Source organism: Rhipicephalus sanguineus, chromosome 7 (genome assembly GCF_013339695.2).
Source record: "Rhipicephalus sanguineus isolate Rsan-2018 chromosome 7, BIME_Rsan_1.4, whole genome shotgun sequence".
In the NCBI taxonomy this organism is placed as follows: domain Eukaryota; kingdom Metazoa; phylum Arthropoda; class Arachnida; order Ixodida; family Ixodidae; genus Rhipicephalus; species Rhipicephalus sanguineus.
The window spans coordinates 108,683,402-108,697,221 of record NC_051182.1 but is presented as its reverse complement, the minus strand read 5'-3'; the positions used below and the strand labels follow the sequence as shown (position 1 = coordinate 108,697,221).

The following is a 13,820-nucleotide window of genomic DNA, read 5'->3' as shown; positions in this document are numbered from 1 at the left end:
CGGCAAGCATTATCAAATCATGAATGGTAGTCTACCACTATCTCTCAAGAGGAAGGTATATAACAGCTGCATCTTACCGGTACTTACCTACGGAGCAGAAACCTGGAGACTTACAAAGAGGGTGTTTATTACGTTGTTATAAAATTAGACAGTCAGCACTACAACCACAACTGACGTGTTGGCGTCATCACGCCCGCGCATGGTGTATTTCCAAAGCAGTTCTAGACCAGCGTGGGCCTGTGGTAGAATTCCAGACTGCCACGCAGAATGCTTCGGTTCGATTCCTGCTGGAATCCTAATTTTTATTATTTTCATTCGTCGGGTCAGCGCTGCTGATGTCCGTTTTTAATAACGCTCTCGCATTTAGGTCAGCAATGTCTGTTCTCGCCGTTCCTGGGTAGATATTAACTGGCATCCACGATTTATAGCGACTCGAGATCAGCTATTAGAGCATTTGCCAAGGGCACCATCTCGGAACCAGCCTTGCGGATCCTCCGGGACAAGAACATCGAGCCACACACACTCGTCTGGTTCCCAGCTCACATGGGACAGATCAAGGGAGCCCCGCCCAATCTCAATGAGTCGGCCCACATAGCTGCGCGAGGACTAGTAGACCGCGTAGCTACCGGAGGGCGCGCTGAGGTTTTGGAGAATCGGGACCCGCCCACCTCGTATAACGAAATTACCAAACATTTTTACCTGGGGCGGAGACAGTACCCTCCACCACACAGAAAATTAAGCAGACCACAGGCTCTGACACTCAGGCTACTTCAAGTCGGGGCGTACCCTAACCCCGCGCTATTGCACAAGATCTATCCTGAAATACAGCCAACTAATGCATGTTCATTATGCGCAGATATCGCTAATCTCGAACATATGCTCTGGCGGTGCCCCGCGTTACACGGCGGCGAAGTCATCACGCCGTCAAAATGGGAAGAAGCTATTACAAGCTCCGGACTCGAAGCACAACTATGGGCAGTCCAACGGGCCCGCGACGCAGCAGAGAGACTTGGTCTTTCTGTTCCGACGTGGGAGCGGCCCGCAGCGTGCTAGGGCGCGTTCCGAGGGACCGAAATAAAGTTTATTCATCCATCCATCCATTCACCTATGGTGCATACCTGTATTCCGCGGCCCGTGGTAAACGGGTATGTGCCAGACGTGTCTGGAAGAAAGGGTTTGCAATAGGATTTGCACGCTATTCATGTCATGACACGACAGTCATATTCGTCAACTCCTCTTACCCCGCAATGACAAGTTTGGTCTACACCATGTTAAGGAGGCGCTCAAGAGAGCACCCAGACATATGCGGCTAGATAAGATAGATATACAAATTTATACTTAGATAGAAACGCTCGAAGTGCGAAAGGTTCGCACAGAAATGCTTGGTATTTAAAACAAAAATAAGTATGGCACAGAGTAGCAATTTTAGAAGAAATCTCATTTACCCTAACCTGACAAAGAGCACTACTTTAATAAACTCTACCATCTTACTGCTGCCTACTAACCATTTTTGAAGGAAGGTGTTAATTATCTTTGAAGCAGAGACACAGAACGACAAGAAGCCATTTTCGCCGACAATTCAGTATTGCTTTACGAGTTGACAACCTTGATCATCTTGTATTTTCTTAAATTATGGTAGATTCCCTTGGCAAAAACTACACTTATGGTTACGTGAAACAGGGACAGTAAAAATATATTGACCTGTACCAGAAAAATGAGTATCTCGGTTAAGATGCCGCGTTTTTCAGATAATTGGTAATAGCTACATGCAGACTGCCAAACCCGGGTTTGAGTTCATCAAGCTTCTCTTTTGTGGGACACTCTGTATGTTTTCAGTAGCGCAATTTATTCATGATATTGCGGTACCACTGACACTGGATATTCCGGCTTGGCAGAACAGCGGTGAAAAGAAAAACAATATCAAGATCATTGGCCCATGGCGAGAACTGGTTTCCATCTTGGTTTCTGACAATTCTGTGCATTCATGTAGAATGTAAGTACTCTTTTTCGTGCGTGTGTTTCTCTAAACGGCACGGTATACGTCAAGCGTAAAAACTGCTCGCACTTTTCTCTCACGAATAATCGCGCCGTAATACTGTTTTTATATATGTGAATCCGAGTGCCTTTTATTTTACATATGGCAGTACACTAAGGTATTGCTGTATCACTTGTTCTGTCATCAATGCAGAGGTCATATGCGTTGCGAACTTCCAAAACCTTTTTTTTATTTTTACATTAGACATCGTATTTACCCAATGGCCTTACGCTTAGTAGCATGTCAATGTTGCGAGCAGAGTAACTCAACAAAGTCAAAATGCATATATCGAAAGGTACGAATTTAGCACTCAGTTGTTTTTAATAATGTGACAGCGTCACATGGCTCAAAAGTCTGAACACCTGGCATCCGGCAGCGTGAAGATAACTATATCAAAAGGTTCCAAGAGGTAGTATTGCAACACCGGGTAGCGTGTAGACAACCTAAAGGGGGGAGGGGTACGCCCGCTGGTGAGAAGCGATAGTTAGTAGATAAAGAAAATCAAATCTGAATTAGGGTAATTAAATTATTAGAAAGTCCAAACAAAAGTGAATAAAAATTGATTTGAAGAAATAACGGAGCGTGGGTTAATAAATTATAGAAATGTGAATTAACATTGCCTCAGGTACTAAACACGATAAAGTAAATCATACGTGAACTAGCACTGATACAAATGTTCAATTGAATTAACGAGAATCAAACGTGAAGAAACAGTGAATAAAATGCTAAAGTGAACTTAAGCAAGAAATGTGTGGGTGAAACGTAATTTGTTGCCTGTCTCGTTAACGCACAGGCTAACCACACAGCTCTCGGCGTTTGCTCAGCGCCCGTAACTTTTTTTTTTCCAGTGAACTTAAATACCATTGGTAGTCTGCCTCTAGATGAGCCAGAAGGTGTCGTGACTACAATAGCTGACGTGCAGCGAATCGGAGAAGCGAAGTTGGATGACAGCGTCAGGAAATACATTGGCAGCGGCGCAGGCGAAGAACAGACCTTGAGGGAGAATATTAGGGCGTTGAAGAGGTGAGTTTGTCATCCTTCACAAGTTGTGCTTCACTTTTTCATATTCGTTCCAATTTCGTTTTTTTGTGAGGAACCAACATAGTGTTATGAAGGGGAAACTAGAACAGTCCACTGGAGTTCTTACATATTATAGCCGACACTTACGACGCACTGTTGGAACACAGAAAAAAAATGACAGCATATCCACGGAGTGAATGATGATGAGTGGGCGAAGCTGCGGAGGTTCATCGGTAAACCGTGAATCTTCCGTGAATTCTGCCCAGTACATCATAACCGACGTGAGATCGGGCGCGTTTAAACTAAAGGTTCGATGAGAGTTATGACGACTTGCAGCTCACTTTAATTTTACAGGTACGCTGTGAATTTTCATTGTTTAGAAAACCATTGCTTTAGAAAACATCTGGCGTCTTTCGTTGGTTTATTTCATCAATCAACGGCGTTTTGAACAAAATTTTTATTGTTTAATCACGCACAGGAGGAATCTCACCAGGCACTACCTTGGAGGTAAACAATGGCTGCTAATGGGAATGAGAGACAGAAGAAGTCGGCTTTTGGCTAACACTTACACTTCTACTTCTACTAACGTTTCCTACTGGAACATGCCAATGGCTGCTAATGGGGAATAAGAGACAGAAGAATTCGGCATTTAGTTAACGCGCACGCTGCGAATTTTTTATTGTTCAACAACGCACAGGAAAAATCTCCCACCGGCACCACCTTGGAGGTCAAGATCTGGTACTAGCGTTACGACTGGTTACGCGCTACTACTACGAGGGACGAACGGGTGCCGCTTTAAGGAGCTTCGCCCCTAAAAGACGCTTAAAAACAGAGACGTAGCAACCGTAACAACTGTTTACTTCATGAAAAAGAAAAAAATTGTTGATCCCTCTGTCATAGAAATCGGTATAACACGATAGTGAAAAGTGTCGTCACAGAATGAGTTGATTGATTTAGTGCATTGGTATGTAACAGCTTGTATAGTGCCTGTTGTTGATTGGCCGATGTAGCACCGCCTGATGTGGACGCACTGACGTTGACGCCTAGTGGCAGATCTCCGTATCGACCACTGACGCCCATGATCATGATTTTACCCTTGCAGTAGCTGAACTTCTTAACATACACGTGGACACCGCGTATGGTGAATACCACGCAAAGAGGGCATCAACAAGCACATAATAAACACTGGTACTCGATATGCATGCCTCCAAAGCATCGTGAAACGCGAAGAGAAACGCTACGCGCGTCGTGTCTTTCTTGTAGCCTGGCAGTTAATTCTCACAGGCCGAGCGGGGAACGCGGTGCGACAGCCAGGCAAGCATCCGAGAGCTATTTTTTTATATGGATGGATGCCACGAGTGAGGCTTCGGCTAAATCTACCACCTCTCGGTGTGTTAAACGAAATTACACTTGTATTTGAAACGCGCCGAATGGGATGGTCGCAGCAACGGTGCGTTTTTTTTTTTTGGGGGGGGGGGGGGGTGGGCTGATGGCATACGTGTCGCCACCCTTTATAAAGGGCACGCTCATAGCATCCATCCATCTATCTATGCAAGAGCACTGTGAGAGAAAATTGTCAGAGAGAAAACGCGCGTTCATGTCTGTTCTGTTATGTGTTTGGCGGTAGCTCAGTGGGCTAAACGCCTGTCAGCCTTTGTCGCGGACCGAGAGGTCATGGGTTCGACCCTGTCAACGGAAGTCTGCCTTATAGTTTTTCTTCTTTGCCATTTGATGGCGTCGTTCATTTTGCTGACGTATTTCCGTGACGGAAATACATCATGAAAATCTTCGTGGACCTCGGCATAAAACACTTTCGTGTTGAAATAAATACAGGGTGAGAGAAAGAAGGAAAGTAGTAGCATCTGCAAAACACGCAAAAACCTTTATATAGCTTGACAATAATCCTTAGCGAGTAGAATATTTCTGTTACTTGCTGACGATGTTGGAAAAGGCCCGATGTGGTCTATTCCCACAGTGTGAAAAATTGTCTCCAGAGGCGTAATAGGTGTATGATCTTCCAGGTTGACAGGCCAGGCGCCGTTTGTGTTTAGATGCGAAGCAGCTTTTGCTCGGGGCTGTGTCCGTCCTGCCCTCACGCATCCGCTTCCCACTGCGCATGCGCAAACTCTCCCCCTCTCTTCACGTGAGCGCGAGGAGGTGGGCTGGAGGAGGTGGCCTGAGCGCTGCCTTCGCTTCGTTTCTCCTCTCCCGTTTCTCTCCGCCAATGCTGTGTGCTCGTATATAATGTGCGCTCGTTGCACTCTCCTTCGCAACGGAGTTATGGACTCTCGCGAGGTTGAACGTAAACGCCAACGCCGGCAAGCTAATCTCGAAGCTGCCAGGCAACGCGAAGCCGAAGCGCAACGGGAACATCGACCTGGGGGGGTAACATAAGCAAACGGAAACATGCAAATGGAACAACAATGGAAACACAAGTGAACTCCCAGCGCTGCTTCGCATCCCCACATGGTTCCCTTTAGTGGGAGAGTTACAGCTTGTGACATACGAACACCCATTCCTTTCCATTCTCGGCTACCAAAAGCGGTTTTGGGCTTTGCGCAAAGATGCTCGGTAGCCGACGGGGCCTCCTTCGGGTGTGTCGTGGATGGTACGCCGAATACTCGGACGTAAGGATGTACGAATGACCAGAAGGTGGTGTTCGTCTTGCTTCTCGAACCAACGACGAGGATACAGCTTCCCTTCACGTAAAGAAAACTTGGTGTTGCATCTCGTGTTTGATATGGAATTCATAATGGTGACTGAATCCTCCTCGACGCGTTGGGCATTCCAAACTTCTTGCTGGAAGAACAGGATGCAGTCATCGCGGTTTTGCAGGAAGCGTTGTAAGTGTAATCTTGCAGCTGAACTATCCACCAGGGAAACACGTATTTGAGGTGCAGTTCAGCGAACATCCACGCCACAGCGGAGTTATGCGTTACAGCAGAGAATAGTCGTTCAAACAAGTAGTGATGAAACTTCTCGTCCACGCTCCAGAGGAGAGCCAGGCACTTAAGTTCGTTTGCGTGGTAATGATTATCTGCGTCAGACACTTTGCGGTTAGCGTAGGCGACCACGTGCTCACGCCCGTGCAGTACACGGCCCATATACCATCTTGACTCGCATCGGTGTGCGCCTCTCTCGTCCATTCTTCATTGAAGTGACACAGAACAGGGGCATAGGTCAATTGATGTGTACAGGTCCCGACTGCTGTAGTCCTGCGATGGTCCTCAATTCAACTGCGTTCCCTCGATCCTCATTGCCTTGTTTGACGCCCCACGAATAGTCCATTTGGAGTTTGTACCGCAGGGAGAAATTGTGAACTCAGCCTGTCACTTGGAGGTGCTAAAGAGATTGAATCGCCGGGTCACGCGCGTGAGGGTTGATATCGGGGACACGGTCAAGCTACACTATCATAATTCCCCCGGCCACACGTCTTCACAGCTACCAACTTCCTGGCCCGGAGCAACACCCCGATGATCCTCCATCCCCCTTACAGTACCGGCTTGGATCCGAGCTACTATTTTTCCGTCTGAAGAGAGGGCTAAGGAAAGCATTGGGAGACCGTGGAACACATCCAAAAGCATGTTACAACGTTCCTCCGAGACATTCCCGCCTAAGACTTTCACGGTTACTTTCAGGCGTTGCAGACACGTCTCCGCAAGTGTCTTGTTGCAGATGGTTGTTATTCTGAAGAATTTTAGCCGTTTTTGCACGTCTGATCAATAAATTAATTTTTCCCAGAAAATGTGTATTGCTTTTGCGATGGACCTTGTATTATGGTAAAATGCCTTGTGGTGTCACGCCCACAAAGTGCACTGTTGCCCATGAACACAAGCGGTTTCTACACCGACATGACATTGCTAACTGTATATATGAGCATGGATTTGGTCCAATCGCTGCTGTCCAAGCAACAGGTTATTTTCGTCATCATAACCCCTTCAAACGGCAATTGCAATCGGTTGCTGCGCACATAGTTCTAACACTCGATATAGAATTCCAAAAAAAGAAAATGAAGTAATTTGTTGTTCGAATTACAAACTAATTGCAATGTAAATATTCTCCGGTCATTAATGTCTCATTATTGCGTAAAAAAAGAATCACATCCTAGGCTGGGAATGTATGCATATTTTTTGGTTGCATGCATTCAGAGGAAATAAGATTACTATCTTTGACAATGCTTTTTCAAATGGGCCCTTCAACCGAGCTGAGCCGCGGAACATCGTGGTGCCTTCAACCAAATGGTCCGCTGCCGTTACACGCAGCGCATTAAGGTTAAGCAGAAGAGAGAATGATTATGCAGAATGTTCAATTTATCCAGTGCACGCAGTGTATCTTGCTTTTTTCAATGCGAAGCATTTCTTAGCGAACTTCTGCGACTTTGAGCGTATCTATCTATCTATCTATCTATCTATCTATCTATCTATCTATCTATCTACCTATCTATCTATCTATCTATCTATCTATCTATCTATCTATCTATCTAGCCGCCTACGACTTTGTGCTCTCCTGGTCGCTTGGTTCATCGAATGTGCACCAAAATTGGTATGGCGTAACATGACTGTATGACGAACATAAATGACAAGTCATAACATGCAAATCATGACACGCATGTCATGTACAGCATGACTTACGTGCCACGCTCAAGGTGCGCTGGCGGCCGTTTCGCTAGCTTTATATACACTAAAATTGGTATCTTGCGACGTGACCGTGTAACGAACATAAATAACACGAGATAACATGAAAATCATGACACGCATGTCATGTACAGCATGACTTACGTGGCACGCTAATGGGGCGCTGGCGGCAGTTTCGCTAGCTTGATCTACCCCGAAATTGGTATTGCGCGACGAGACTGTATGACGAACATAAAAACTCGAGTGAACATGAAAATCATGACACCCATGTCATGTACAGCATGACTTACGTGCCACACTCATGGGGCGCTGGCGGCGGTTTCGCTAGATTTATATACACCAAAATTTGTATCTTGTGACGTGACTGTGTAATGAACACAAATAACACGAGTTAACATGAAAATGATGACACGCATGTCATGTACAGCATGACGTACGTGCCACGCTCATGGGGCACTGGCGGCGGTTTCGCTAGATTTATATACACCAAAATTGGTATCTTGTGACGTGACTGTGTGACGAACATAAAAACACGAGTTAACATGACAACCATGACTCGCATGTCATGCACAGCATGACTTACGTGCCACGCTTATGGGGCTCTGGCAGCGGCTTCGCCAGCTTGATCTACCCCGAAATTGGTATTGCACGACGTGACTGTGCAACGAACATAAATAACACGAGTTAACATGAAAATCATGACACGCATGTCATGTACAGCATGACTTACGTGCCACGCTCAAGGAGCGCTGGCGGCGGTTTCGCTAGCTTGCTCTATCCCGAAATTGGTATTGCGCGACGTGACTGTGTGGCGAACATAAAAACACGAGTTAACATGAAAATATTGCACGCATGTCATGTACAGCATGACTTACGTGCAACGATAATTGCGCGCTGGCGGCCGTTTCGCTAGCTTGATCTACCCGGGAATTGGTTTTGCGCGACGTGACTGCGTGACGAACATAAAAACACGAGTTAACATGAAAATCATGACACGCATGTCATGTACAGCATGACTTACGTGCCACGCTCATGGTGCGCTGGCGGCCGTTTCGCTAGCTTTATATACACCAAAATTGGTTTCTTGCGACGTGACGTACCGTGTGAGGAACATAAATAACACGAGTTAACATGAAAATCCTGACACGCATGTCATGTACAGCATGACTTACGTGCCACGCTCACGGTGCGCTGGCGGCCATTTCGCTAGCTTGATCTACCCCGAAGTTGGTATTGCGCGACGTTACTGTGTGACGAACATAAATAATAGGAGTTAACATGAAAAACATGACACGCATTTTCCTCAATGACATACAAGACGATGTATGCAGCTCTTTGCTGGCTGCTTCGCATTACATCGATTCCCACAATGCGTGGGATCTGCCGGCTTTGTTTTTGTCCACTACTTCAAAGAAGTGGAAAAAAAAGCTGCGTCCACATATGTCAAGATTTCGCCTCAAGGGGACGAGATCCCATGTTTACCTTTACCGATAAACCAAGTATACGATGTTACGTTTACAAACCTGGTGATTTTACGTTGGATGTCTAATAATTAAAAGGGGTCGGCGACCTTTAAAAATTTGGCGCTGTTCGTAAACTAATGCATACATGATAACTCTAGAGTGCCCAAAGTACACGACCATAATTTCATGGAAACACCGGTGTCATGCGAGTCCGAAAATTAATAAAATATACTTGAATATATATATATCTCGAACCAGAGATATTCTTTAATCGCGAACACCTCATGTAAATTGATGTTTTATTCAATACTGGGTAGTTTGTTATGGCTGTGGTATTTTTTCGTGTTTCTTACCTTCAATCTATCCGAGTTCTGGCACATTGATTGTGCAGCAATTCTAGGGCAATTGGTGGTAGTAGATATCAGCACGAAGCAACGTGTGGAGCAGCGCTGAATAAAGAGCGGTCAACGACCCCTTCCATGAGGATGTTTCTGCCTTTATCGTAGTTCGAAATGTTTTCCGTATAAGATTAGCCCACTCGGCATATCTCATCTTCTCAGCGGCCCGCAGGTTGCAATTATAGGATGCTTTAATAAACTGATTCTATACAGCATTTCTTGCTTACCGAACTAAGGATTAGCCGAATGCGTCATAAGTAGGGGCGTGTGGCAATTATTCCAGCTGCTACTTCCGAACATGTATTCCTTAATTCACACGATCTGAAACGGCAGCACCCATAGCAGCTTGTTCACATATGTGTCTACTGTTATAACGCCTGCTGACTCACATACATGGATCTTAAGAATTATTTCAAATAATGGAACATACAGACAAAGAAACGAGCTGTTCGTGTAAGCAGTATTTCTGTGTTTGAATTTTGTTATACCTTTTTGACGCTGAGTACGATTCGTACTAGCCCGTCAGATAGGGCAGATTTCATCACACGTGTAATCAGTGAATCACGTGACTTCGCACTATTTCGGAGCCAGTCACACTTCCACACTTTTTTTAGCAATAATTCTAACCGCTACATATCCTGTGTGCCGACACATATTTGAACACCACTTTTTGGATCTGTTTTTCTACCTACATGATGCAATGGTCTGCGCAGACCAAATCACCTTGTTTATTTTCTTGTTACCAGGTTTTGGAGCAATTCCTATAGCTATGTGAATTTGCGCTGAATATAGTAGGGCTCATTTACCCCAAACGCTTTATATCGTGCACTGTATGGCCGCTCACATAGCTCTTTTCGTATGCATAAAAAGGCATCAAACTAACATGTAATGTAAAACAAATGCAGAAAAGAAGCAGTTCCTCGAAGATACAACCATCGAACTATTCAAATGATCAATAAAAACAAAGTTTGACCGCAAGGCCGAAGCAATGACTGTGATAGCATGAGTGGGAATGTCACGCGAAGAACTGCAAGCAGCTCGACAATTTAAGCTCACTGCTCAAACACAAAGAAGGATGCATGAAATGAACGCACAGGTACAGACAGGACGAGCGCGAACTGTCACAGTTATTACTTCTTTGTGTTAAGCAGTGCGCTCCTTTCACAAAGGCGGCTGCTTTCTGCGCTCCATAACTGGACCGCAAACTTTGCGGTGAAAACACAAGTCGTACAAACCGGCCCCATCATGGGATAAGCGCACGCGCACGGGAAACGACTTCCTGCAGGGCAAAATACAGGTAGTAGAGGTTGGATAAGCGCGCGCATCGCAACGAGTGGGGCGACGACCTTTAAAGCGCGGCCTTCGCTTCATCCCGCTGAAAATGCAGATAACACACTAAAGCGCCTCCGATATCTGCGTACCGCCAATTAAGTTGAAGATGAACCTGAAATTAGTGATGTCTGTGATAATACCAATAGCAATATTGTGTGTGATAAATACCAATGGCAATAGACGTCTTTACTGCGCTTAGATATCTGCCATACATCAATCCGCGCCTTTTACCAGCATTCCTTTCTCCGCAAGCATCATATACTGCTTTCTATTCTTTCTTGGAACACTACTACAAAAGACGTGATAATACTGTGCGCGAGAGGGCTATTGCTGCTGCTGCCTCGACAGCAAAGAGAGCTTCGTGTCATTAAATTCTAGCGTTGCGTTAAATATTTTTACACTTTCTTTTCTCCCAGACTCCGCTTTAGGCCTCAATTTCTTGTTGACGTTTCGCAGCCCAACACTAGTACCAGTGTTTTGGGACACACTATTGCGTTTCCAATTGGGTTATCGCCGTCCGCAGCGCATAGGATTGCAGACGATGCAGGAGAAAAGGCTACAGCAAAAGGTTCGTATGACAGCCAGTTTTGTGGAATCAGTTTACACGACCGAAGTTTACCTGCAGTCTTTTTCACAGACATCAATAACGTCGGCCATCTCGCCTACCATGTACGTACGTTCCCGAAAAACCCATTAAAACCTTTGACTGCCTCAAAAGTTGAAACTCAAAACGTCGGTACAAACACTCAAAAAACCTCAGGCTGTGATCCACCTTACGGGCCTTCTGGACGGCACGTAGTTGATCTTGAAGCCCTACGTAGGAGGTGCATACTACGCCTAGCTTTTACCCGGGTGTCCTTCCTGACCCTTTTTCGGCAAATAATCTTTCACTACCACCACCAACACCAAAAATTAAGACAACTGCTTCAGTTATACATCAGGTCCTTGAAATCATGTTCGCAGCGCTAAACCAACTAAGTGTTCTTCGAGTTGGTACCTCATAAGTAAACGGTTCCATCACTGGGCCATTTACGTTAGCTTTTACTTACCCATTAATGGAAGTTGGAATGCTCTTTGGAAGGATTACGCAAAAATGACAAGTGCGCGGAGATTAGCTTCCTAAAAGCTGTCGGTGATTTGTGCTTGCAGCTGCAGAAGAAGCCGGTACATTGATGATATTGAGTGCCATGAGCTCTACGACGATGGAGGACGTCAGGTTCAGCGCGCCCAACTTGGTACTCTGGCAGCAGTTGTATATATTTCGCAATCGCTCCCTGACGTCGTCACTTGTGCGAAGGGCCGAAATCCAAGGGATGGCTGCCATCGTAGTCACAGTGGACTCGCCCATATCCGGACAGGCTTCCTTTATTGCAAAGAACGGATTTCTCCTCCCAAAGGGCGTTAGGTGAGTTCAAACAATTCACCACGCCAGTAAACACGGATAAAAGACGAGGGAAGAGAGGACGGGCGCAGTCACGTTAAAGGCCTATAACTGCGCTAGTAATCATGAAAAATGCGAGCGAAGACAGGATGCTGTTCACTAGCGCAGTTAGAAGGCCTTTAAAAGTAATGTTAACCGACTAACCCGACTTGGTGCGCTACTTGAGTTCGAGCGAGCCACCCTGAAAATTGCATATACCATTTCACTGGTCCCAAGTGAAGCAGCTGTTGTGTTGGTTTAACGATTCAAGATTTGTAAGTTTTTATAAAGGTTTTACGGTTAGCGCGATGAGAACGCACAATTTAATTATGGAATTGTACACCTCGTTAAAACTAAACGCGCACAGGTATTGGAAAAAGGAAATTGTATGGCTATATGTTCCACTGAACCGCAGTGAAATCTTACTCCGCAAAAAGAAGAGTACCAATTTTGCACACCGCGTTAATTTTCTTTATCTTTTCGAGTTGATGCAACAGGCGACCGGAGAACGAAATGCTTCAGCTGAGCGATTATGCAACCAGTTACGCTCACCAAATAATTTTGTTGCTTCAAAAAATACGTACATCACATTGACAATATTTCGAATGAAATAGTTATCCCTCACGGCCGCCCATCATGGACGAACATAAATATAATGCGAGCTTTCCTAAGAAGACAAAAAGAAAGCTAGGATATCTATCCGTATCTGTATTTCATCTTTAAATTCACCACGGCAGCTAGTAACGTGTGACCGTCGAGGCTAACTGTCGCGCGGTACCGTGTTCCGTTGGTGCAAATGTTGGGGGAAATGGGAATAGCCTTTAAAACAAGTTATAATTCCAACGGACGAGCAAGTTTCATGCCACGAAATATCAATGACGTCTAAGTCGAACGGGATCAACATCGAGTAGCCGCAGCTGCATATCAAGAAAGTCTTGAACATATTTGGTGTTTCGGAGATTAGTAAGCTTTCCGCAGCATAGCATACCGTATAAATCGTAATGGTATATTGAAAATGTCATGAACCTTCTACTCGAGCAATATCAAATTTATGTGTGTTTCTTCAAACGCTACAACCTGATAGACGCTGAGTTCCCACATTTCGAATAGGCAAGTTCACTAATTGCTACAATGTGTAATTATATCTGTGCTCTTAATCATTCATGAATTGCGTTTATGTCGACCGATTTGCATGTCCATGCATTTGCATGCAACATGTACCTGCATGCTTGTTCTTTTTTGTTTTTGTTGCAATAGATCGCTTCCACTTTTTTCATTACTGAGAGACAGCGCGAGATCTACATTAGCAATCGGAGAAGTTCGTAGGCATACCAACGACTGCTGACATCTACTGTGAAAAGGAGATTTATAAAACGTTCCAGAGTATAGACAAAAAATTTCTCTTTTTTTTCACTGCCCAGCCACGGTTGTATATTGACTATGGCGCTCCATTGCTGACCCCAAGGTCGCAGGTCGAATCTCTGCGGCGGCTGCTGCAATTTAGATAGAGGCGAAAAT

The 13,820-nt window shown here is 45.1% G+C and overlaps 1 protein-coding gene across 1 annotated transcript in view; it reads left to right on the top strand.

Annotated features, from left to right (window-relative positions):
* Positions 1-13,820, top strand: part of LOC125759142 (2-Hydroxyacid oxidase 1-like) — a 47,666-nt gene that overhangs the window by 19,782 nt on the left and 14,064 nt on the right. The window contains exon 2 of the mRNA XM_049417471.1: positions 12,032-12,287. Coding sequence (XP_049273428.1) covers positions 12,032-12,287 — 256 coding nt within the window. The remainder of the gene's footprint in view (positions 1-12,031; positions 12,288-13,820) is intronic.